Source organism: Atta cephalotes (genome assembly GCF_000143395.1).
Source record: "Atta cephalotes unplaced genomic scaffold scaffold00083, whole genome shotgun sequence".
Taxonomy (NCBI): domain Eukaryota; kingdom Metazoa; phylum Arthropoda; class Insecta; order Hymenoptera; family Formicidae; genus Atta; species Atta cephalotes.
The window spans coordinates 16,144-26,053 of NW_012130147.1; the positions used below are offsets into that span (position 1 = coordinate 16,144).

The window sequence follows — 9,910 nt, forward strand, 5'->3', positions numbered from 1 at the left end:
GAGAGAGAGAGAGGAAGTAAATGAAACAAGGAGCACAGAGAAAAAGGAGATTTAAAAGGATAGTAGCATATAATATTGTATACAGATGCGGATTGAGGAGCATTGTAAGAAATTATATATAAGGTTCGATTTGTATTGCCAATGTGCCGAATATTCCGGAACAATAAAAGAAATTTCACAAAATGTTCATATAGCAATAAAAGATTCAGAATAGTACAATATATTACAACAATCACTCACCCACGAACAAAATACATCTCCATCAAGAGAGTCACGACAGAGATGCATTAACTCGTAAGTAAGAATCTGGGAAAAAGTTATTTTGGGATTTTAGGAACATTTTATGAACCTTTCAGAAGTATTTAATGTTAATTGGGTAAGCTGTGAATACAATGATAATAGAATAAAGAGAAAAAATAAAAACAAAGAAAAAAGAATAAGGGTGGATAGAAAGATAAAATATTGTAAGTAAAATGGGCATAAGAGATATGGACGGAAAAGTAGGTAAAAATTAAGAATGAAAAAGTTTTGTAAATCAAGTCTCTTCTTTGGCTATTGTATATGCTGAAGTGAAATAAATTATTTTTAATATTAATTTACTAATGCATTCATATCTTTCCAAAAAGAATATTTATTTATTACGTACCTCTTGATGACTTTTGCAGCAACTAAACGTTGTTCGGAATCCAAATATGCGGATGGTTCATCAATTAAATAAACATCAGCTGGTTTTCCTAGACAAAGAGCTAATGCAACTCGTTGTAACTCTCCACCAGAAAGATTTTGCACTTCTTGATCCATAATGTCATCAATCTTCAAAGGCTTCATTACATCAGTTACAAATTGAGGATGCACGTATGCATCTCGGATCTTCTCGTGTAATAGCTGCCTGACAATACCTTGAGATTTGGGACTTATCTTTTGTGGTTTATAACTGATGTGCAATTGAGGAATACTTTCTGCAAAATAGCAATTTCATTAATACAATTTATATCAAGCAGACTGTTAGAATTATTATATAAATCTTAAATAACATTTAAGAAAAAATTTGAATAAAAAAAAAGATCGTCATAAAGCATCATGTAAATAAAGATTTATTTTATCCCATTTATTTAATCGAAAATGTCATAGAATTTACACTGCTTTTTAAGTAGTCCTACTGCTAATGACAGATACTACATCTACTTATACTTTCACACATACAAGCATACCTGATCCATCATCTGGAGGTAAGTTACCAGCCAGCATTCTAATAAACGTTGTTTTACCAGTCCCATTTTCTCCTAATAAAACGAGTATTTCCGAATCGGTAAATTGCCCTTTCTCGACATTCAATTTGAACGTTCCCATTGTTTTCGTCATAGCAGGATACTCGTAATGATTCATGCGTTTCACTTCTTCCTCAGTTGCACTTTCTGCCACTTTAAATACGAGAGATTCTTCACGAAATCGTAAATTTTCCGTAGGAACAAACCCATCGAGGAAAATGTTTATCCCTTCTCTTACGGAAAAAGGCATGGTAACAACGCCATATGCCCCAGGAACTCCATATAGGCAACAAATAAAATCAGATAAATAGTCCAAAACCGATAAATCATGCTCCACAACTATTATGAACCTGATATATTAAACAAATAATTAATAAATTTATAAACTTAAATTTATAAATTAATAAATTTATTTATTAAATTTAAATATTAACAATTTAATAAAAATTAATCATCTTTTTACAAATATTTACTTGTCTGGATGAATAAGAGACCTAATAGTCACAGCAGCATTGAGACGCTGCTTGACATCTAGATAAGAAGAAGGCTCATCAAACATGAAAATATCTCCATTTTGGATGCATACCATTGCACAAGCAAACCGTTGAAGTTCACCACCAGAAAGTGCTTCGATACCTCGATCACGTATATGTAGCAAATCTGAAAAAAATATGTATCAATGAAGGTATAGAACAGAGATTATCAAAATTTTTCTACCAGTGTCTCAAATCAATCTTAACGAAAACAATGATGAAAAAAAAAGATAAAAATTCGTATTTACCGAGCATTTCACAAATTTCCATCTGATTCTTGCATTCATCTTTTTTATCTAAAAGCTGCTGCACAGTACCTTTCACAGCTTTAGGAATTTGATCAACATATTGAGGTTTAATAAGAGCCTTCAAATCATCTTCCAAAATTTTTGTAAAATAATTTTGTAACTCGCTACCTCTAAAATGGCTCAAAATCTCTGTCCAGTCTGGTGGATCCTATTTGAATAAAAAAGTTTTTCATGCTATTGCTTTATTATCCATTTTAATAATAAGTGCACATACATATGTGTTATATGTATTATGAGATATAGGAATATACACATACAGAATATCTTCCCAAATTTGGTTTTTGTTTCCCAGCTAAAATTTTAAGGGCAGTCGATTTACCAATTCCATTAGTTCCTACGAGCCCTAAAACTTCACCAGGGCGTGGAATAGGAAGTCTGTGTAACTTAAATGAGTTCTTAGAATAACGATGCGTTGTTTCCTTCTCTAAATTACTAGGAAGATTAATAATAGATATCGCTTCAAACGGACATTTCTACAAGAAACAATCTTTTATCATTATCAATACTAAAAATTATTTATTATTATTGTAATTAATATTTCGAGATAATAATTATACGTAAGTAATCTTGAGTACTTCTCTTTAATCCTCATTCTAAATATCTCAAAGTTTAATAGAAAGAGTTATTCATTGCATCAAAAGTCTTTTATATCATTATATAAAATCATTATATAATTTTATTATAGAATGAAATTACCTTGACACAGATACCACAACCAATACATAGTTCTTCAGAGATGGCTGCTATTTTACTGTTTGGATTAACTTCTATACAAAGTTTTCCCATTCGTACTACAGGACAAGATCTCTTACATTCTTGTCTACATCGTTTAGGTTTACATTTGTCAGAATTCACAATCGCTATACGGGTCAAACGATCCGTCTCCTCCATTGATTTTTTTGGCGGCATAATGATATGCTAATTTAGAAAAATTTTAAAAATTGACTATATCATAAATAAATTGATACATGAAATATATCAAATATATTATAGGACAAAACTATAAACCATATAAAAAAAGTCATAAAAATCATAAAAAATATGGTATAAAATAAAATAACAGACGTAGACAAAAAATATAAAATAAATTAAAAATAAAATAATTGTTTAGTTTAGCATACACAATCATAAAAATGGATTAAAAAATACCAAAGATGTTTTTTTGTGAAATGAACAAATTTGGCAACAAAAATGTTGCTCCTAAATGTGTCACTTAAGCAAACTGAAAAAGCAAAAGAAAAAACTGAATAAAGACTAAATAAGTAAGAAAAATACGAAGAAGCAAAAATGCATTAAATTTACACATTGACTGTCACATTGATTGTCACATTAATTGTCATGAACGTAAAAGCTGTTAATTCCACTTATAACCTATAATTCAATTCGTAATTGCCAAAATTTCAAAATACTTCCGAAATAAATTATATCAATATTATTATAATAATATTTTAAAATAATTTATCTCATATAAAAAGTTGGAACAGAAACAATGTAATACGATATATCAATGCATACCGATTAAATGATTCTAAAACGTGGAAGAATTCAAAGGAAGTGACTCCAAATTCCTATGCTATACTATCAGCCATGGTGGAAGAAGACAACGCTAAGGAATAAGCGTGTCTATGAGCAGAGAGAAACCTGAGAAAGGACATGAGAGCCTTTTTTCTGTAACCGCAGTGTTCCTATAATAAGGGTAGAATCCTATATTAGGTGCTTTCCAATTGCAATATTCCTAGACACATTCGTGCACACGACACAAGTTGCGTTCCAATTATCCATTAAGCTGGTTCTACATTAGTTGCAAGCTGATTGCAAGTTTGTTGCGACAGCTAATATGAAACGTTTATTTCAAAATCCAAGCTTCAGATTGGCTGCCACAACAAATTTATGATCAGCTTGCAATTAATGTAGAACCGGCATTATCGACACTACATACCTATACTAGTGTTCCTAGAATAGAGTCCGGTTTTATAGATTTCTTTTTATTGGATCAGAAGTTAGACCCTCCCTAAAAATGACGGAACCAATCATCACACAAGTCTTTCACAATTTTTAGAAAGATAATGCATTGTATTACCTATCTTCCATGAATTGGAACATTTTATTACGCAAAAGATATTGTGTATCTTATAAATACAGAAAATTATTATTATAATACTTTTATGCTTATAAATACTATTTACACTATTGTTCTACTTTCTATTTTGGATTTTGTATTTATTATAATACTATAGTATTTTGCTTTATTTACTTACCTATCAGATTCTTTACAACCTTTGTGTCGGATTTATTCTCTCTGTCGTTTTTGTTGCATTAGTGCAAATATGCGGCAGAAACGCACAGATGTGTCCATCCATATTTAGGACCGATTGCCAGACTCTGTATTCTAGTAAATAAACTTTATTATTAATTTTTTTTAATATATTGATTTATATTATTTTTATGTACATTTTATCAATACTCTTATTTTTTCAATGAATTTACTTAATAATTGCATTTAAATCAATTAATTTGATTAAAAAGTGCTTAGTAACGTGAATTTATTACTGGCCCATGTCGCGCTACATACCTCTGTGATGTTGGCATCTCATTTTTCAAAAAATGAAATTTTGGTCAAAGTTTCCGAATGCACCTCGAAGAGTTCTGAAGTTCCTACCCAAAATTAAGAATAGTTCCGGCGAATTAATATAAAAAAAAAAATTAAAAAATTTGGGCTAATTTCACAAAACGAAAAACGAAAAATTGCAATAGCTTCTAAATCATTCAACCTAGCGCCTTAAATGATAATAACTTTTGATAGAATTCTTGGGATGCTATCCAGAACTCTCAACAGAACTGCTGTAATGTTAAAAAAATTTTTGTCCTTCAGATGTGACACAATCAATTACTCAAAAAATAACGATATCCTTTAAACTGTTGGTCCTAACGCTTCGAGTGTTAATAACTTTCGTTAGAACTCGCGCGGTACTACTCAGAACTGTCGACAGAATTGCCAGAAAAAATTTAGAAAAAAGTTCTGTCGACCCCCGCGAGTTCTGACGAAAGCTCTTAAAGTTCGAAGCGTTAGGACTAACAGTTTAAAAGATATCGTAATTTTTTGAATATCTGATTCTGTCACATCTGAGGGACAAAAATTTTTTTAACATTACGGCAGTTCTATTGAGAGTTCTGGATAGCACCCCAAGAATTCTATCAAAAGTTATTATCATTTAAGACGTTAGGTTTAATGGTTTAGAAGATATCGCGATTTTTCGTTCTTCGTTTTGTGAAGTTAGCACTCCAAACTTTTTAATTTTTTTTTTTTTATATTAATTCGCCGGAACTATTCTTAATTTTGGGCAGGAACTCCAGAACTCTTCGAGGTGCATTCGGAACTTCGATCAAAATTTCATTTTTTGAAAATGAGGTGCCAACTTCACAGAGGTGCGCTACATAGAGTAGTAATAAAGGAAAAAAGAAGCAAGTGGCACGGTTTGTACGGTTTTTATAGTTACTTAGGCTATGTTCCAAAACTTCCTCTCCGAGGAAGATTTTACTCTATATGCTATAGTATATATTACATGTACTATATATTTCGAATAAAATTTTCCTCAGAGAGGAAATTTTGGAACGTAGCCCTAATTAGTTTCTGTATCGCGTTACATGTAATCATATCATTAATCTTCTAATTTCGGTAAATATCATTATTTTTAATTCTTGATATATATATTGTAATCTTTAAAGAGAATCAGTATTTCTGTGTAGTCAATAGAAACACTACTGTTATAGGAATCGCACTCCATTTACGAAATGACAGATGTAAACACAGGTCACGATTTTTTTTTTGGACGATTTAATTATAATCTTTAAATATGCTCAGTGGTGTTTCTCTGTTATATCACCAACGAGATAGGAAGCACAAGAATTGTCGTAATACTTATTTATATAGCGATTTCGGCTTGGATGCACTATTGCACATAAAGTTATCATATACAAAAATTGCCGTAAAAATGTATTAAAAACAGATTAAATCGTACAATCTCCAATATTGTACTCTTAATAAAACATGTATTTGATAATTTCCATTTCGTTTTTGCATACATAGTGATTTCGGCTAGGACGTACCGACTGCACATTTCGGATGTCAGTGCAACTGGTGTGTTCGACTGATTGAATGGTGCAATTTCTTGTCAGTGTCGCATGTTCGTCTGGATTACACCGCACAAGTGTACACAAAGTAGTCCCGACAAATTTGTTGGGACCAGTTGGTAATTGGGCTTTTATGAGACGCTGAAAAGCAGCGTGTGTGATCACGTGGTATTAATTTTGTCGCTAATGTCTGATTTCAGGTGCGATTCACTTGATGCTAAAAACGCTTCGAAACTTTTACTTGATCAATTGAGAAAGAATTTTACCTGACCAATTAGAAAATGCTTCGAAACATTCGTAGCAGCAAGTGGATCGTAGCCAAACATAGCCTTCATCTGAAAATTGATATCCAACCTGTAGTCAATTTTGATTTTATGAGTGATTTATATGCTCCTGGAATTTTTAACACCATCATCATCAAATGACGATGACGAATTAATATTGATAGAACATAAAAAGAAGACAGAGCGAAAATAAAAAATTACATTGAAGAAATCATGCAAAAAATATCCGATGAAACATGAAATGAGTTTTGCAGATTAAATTAAAACTATAGTAATATAATATTTAATATAATATAATAATATAATATTATAATATTTAATATTTATATTTTTATTATGTATTTACATTATATCTACTCGTACTATTTAAAAAGGAAGCCGCAATAAAATCGAGGTAAACGTGACTATTTGTATCCCAAAAAAGCACAAAGAAGAAGATGAAAATTAGAGAGCCTCAGGGAGAGAATGGCAAACTGCATTATGTAATTCGTCTTCTTTGATTGGATATGGGCATCAAAGCTTCAAAGGCATAGAAGAGATTGGAGAAAACTGGTCATCTCGTGACGTCCTGATTGGACGTGGTGCAATCACGTGATACAATTTGCCACTCTCTCCTTGTGAGGCTTTCTAGTGAAAATAGGTTATCTCAAACCGGATAGATTTCTCGAAAATCGTGAATGATGCAAACAGTCGAAAATGGCAAAACTATTCTTCAAATATTAGATGACTGCGATCATGTATTGCACGCGACCAGTATTATAAGTCGGTAATAAGGTTCACATTTCGTATTCGCCTGACGAAACATACACTGCCGCGGTGGTATTAACCATGTACAACAGTCTTGGCATGCACCAGTGCACATTGGTGTTTCCAACCGAAATCGATATTAGTCTTAAATTGTGACGTAAGTAACGCACAAGCTTTCACATATAACGTACAATTTATTAACATAAATATTTGGCTCATACATTATTAAATTCATAATTTTTTATTACATAAATGTTCCATAAATAAATATGCATACTTACAAAATTATAATATCCTATATATTGCAAAAAAATTACAATTTTTTCTCTGTAGATATCATCGCTGTTGATAATCAAACTTTGACGATAACACTGAAATCATAATTTTGAAAAAAAATCAAATATTATTGAATTCTAAATGTATAAATACGTCTACTAAACTAATAAATCATAAAATTAGTACAATATTATCAGTTTTTAATTCTTAATTACTTTAATGTTCACGAAGACGCGAACTCCCGTAAAGCCTTGTGTCTACGATGTTAAAAATCGATCCGAGACTTCGGATAAAGAAAGAATTGACCAATCGCAATGGTTATGTGATCAAATTGTTCAAATATGATTTGTTAATTTTTCTCTGTCCGAAATCTCGGTCCAATTTCTAGCATCATGAACATCGGCTTAAAGATGTCGGTCTTTAATAGTATCTCGTCGATGGTTATATCTAGTAGAGTGGGTATAAAGAGAGTGATTAACCGGAAATCGTTATTTAGTGTTTTACATCTACACGACGCAATTCCTCGTCTTAACCTCTTCTTTCTTTAATGTTGTCTTCGTCTAAGTTACAGTAAATAAACTCAAAGGCATAACCAATCAGCGTTAGGCACACGCTACTCACTTTGTATCCACTCTAATATCTAGGACTGATCTGTATCTTGAAACAAGACGAAAATTACAAAAGTAAGCGAATTTACTAGAATATTGATAATTTTATTGGTCAACACTTAGTAAATTTGCTCACTTTTGTAACTTTCACCTCGTTTCAAGATACAGAATCGATCCCCAGATCTTATATTCAAAAATGTTTTAAGGCCGATATTTAGCTAATGTATCGATACAGCAAACTAATGTATTGATAAAAAAAACACGACTCATAACTTCTTAAGATCGTACTTAAGATCGTCTTGAATATAAGATCTGACTATGGCCGGATTCAGATTTTATATTCAAGACCGTCTTAAGTACAGTCTTAAGAAGTCACGAACCAATCAGAGACATTAACGTCTTAAGCATTAACGTCTTAAGACATTACTTAAGACGGTCTTGAAATAGGAATCAATTATGAATACCCGCCTATGAATTCTAGGCCTATCGAGTCTGTATTTTCAAACAAGGTGAAAATTATAAAAGTGAGCAAATTTATTTGGTATTGACCAATGAAATTATTAGTATTCTAGTTAATTCTCTCACTTTTATAATTTTCCCTCGTTTCAAGATACAGAATCGATCCTCGGAGTTGTGTTTTTCTTATCAATACATTAGTTTTAATTCACATTTCCCAATTGGTTCACGATGGCATAATACGTCTTAATTACTATTAATTACTACTCTAAAGTTGCTGTTAGCTGTCTATTTTTCTATAGTTAAAGGCATAACGTACGTACGTACGTACGTGTGTGTGTGTGTGTGTGTGTGTGTGTGGTGCGCGCGCGTGTGTGTATGTGTGCGCGCGCGTGTGTATTTGTGTGTGTGTGCGCGCGCGCGCGCGTTTATTTGTGTGTGTGTGTGTGTGTGTGGTGTATGCATTATTCGCACGAGGGCGCGTGTAATATGTGACGTAGTAGAGGATGAGAGAAGGAGATCGACAGAGAGAGAGAAAAACGAATCGTGTCAAGTTACTAAGCGCTGTCATTTCTGATGGTACTTCATAGCATTCGTTGCATATCGGTAGTATTTTCGAGCTTTTACTAGAAACGAAATTTACCAAAACGAACACATATTTAATTGAAATTTGTAATTGAAATGGCGGATACAACCGTAGACGCAACACGACGCTTAAATGTGAAAAAACAAACATTGGACGACGCTTATGCGGCGCCTGCAAATTTCCTTGAAATCGATGTTATTAATCCGATTACACATGGTGTCGGCAAGAAACGTTATACCGATTATGAAGTTCGTATGAGAGTGAGTAATATCTATTGCTTTATATACATTTGTGCAAATTTATTAAACGTTTCACACATCTGTCGAAATTTAGTCTTGTCAATATTTTTTTACGTCCGCAACAATAAAACAGACACATCGAATAATCACAATTCAGTCATGTCTACTGATTCATTAGACATATCGTGGGTTGTTCCCGCTATCATATTGATAAAGACTGACATACATTTATTGTTTAGATTTCAAAACAAATTTATAAATTGCTCAAAAATCTAATTGGTATTGATATTTTTTTATTTTTATATATCGACATTAATATCATAAATTCAGACAAACTTTATATTTGAAGCAATAAAAGTATGAAACTGTAACATTAGAAAATTGAAGAATAGCTATTTAATGAATAATTTATATGTGCATATGTGTATTTGCATTATATATATATATATATATATATATATATATATATATATA

General features: G+C 31.8%; 2 protein-coding genes across 2 annotated transcripts in view; one reads left to right on the forward strand and one right to left on the reverse strand.

The window, feature by feature from the left end:
• LOC105624577 (ATP-binding cassette sub-family E member 1) overlaps positions 1 to 3,018 on the reverse strand; it is a 4,544-nt gene extending 1,526 nt beyond the window's left edge. The window contains exons 1-6 of the mRNA XM_012205933.1: positions 2,806 to 3,018; positions 2,367 to 2,582; positions 2,050 to 2,257; positions 1,742 to 1,928; positions 1,212 to 1,618; positions 647 to 959 (exon numbers count right to left, since the gene is read on the reverse strand). Coding sequence (XP_012061323.1) covers positions 647 to 959; positions 1,212 to 1,618; positions 1,742 to 1,928; positions 2,050 to 2,257; positions 2,367 to 2,582; positions 2,806 to 3,018 — 1,544 coding nt within the window. The remainder of the gene's footprint in view (positions 1 to 646; positions 960 to 1,211; positions 1,619 to 1,741; positions 1,929 to 2,049; positions 2,258 to 2,366; positions 2,583 to 2,805) is intronic.
• Positions 3,019 to 9,292: 6,274 nt separating this feature from the next.
• Positions 9,293 to 9,910, forward strand: part of LOC105624579 (sorting nexin-12) — a 3,741-nt gene continuing 3,123 nt past the window's right edge. Inside the window, exon 1 of the mRNA XM_012205934.1 lies at positions 9,293 to 9,457. Within this exon, the coding sequence (XP_012061324.1) occupies positions 9,293 to 9,457 (165 nt within the window). The remainder of the gene's footprint in view (positions 9,458 to 9,910) is intronic.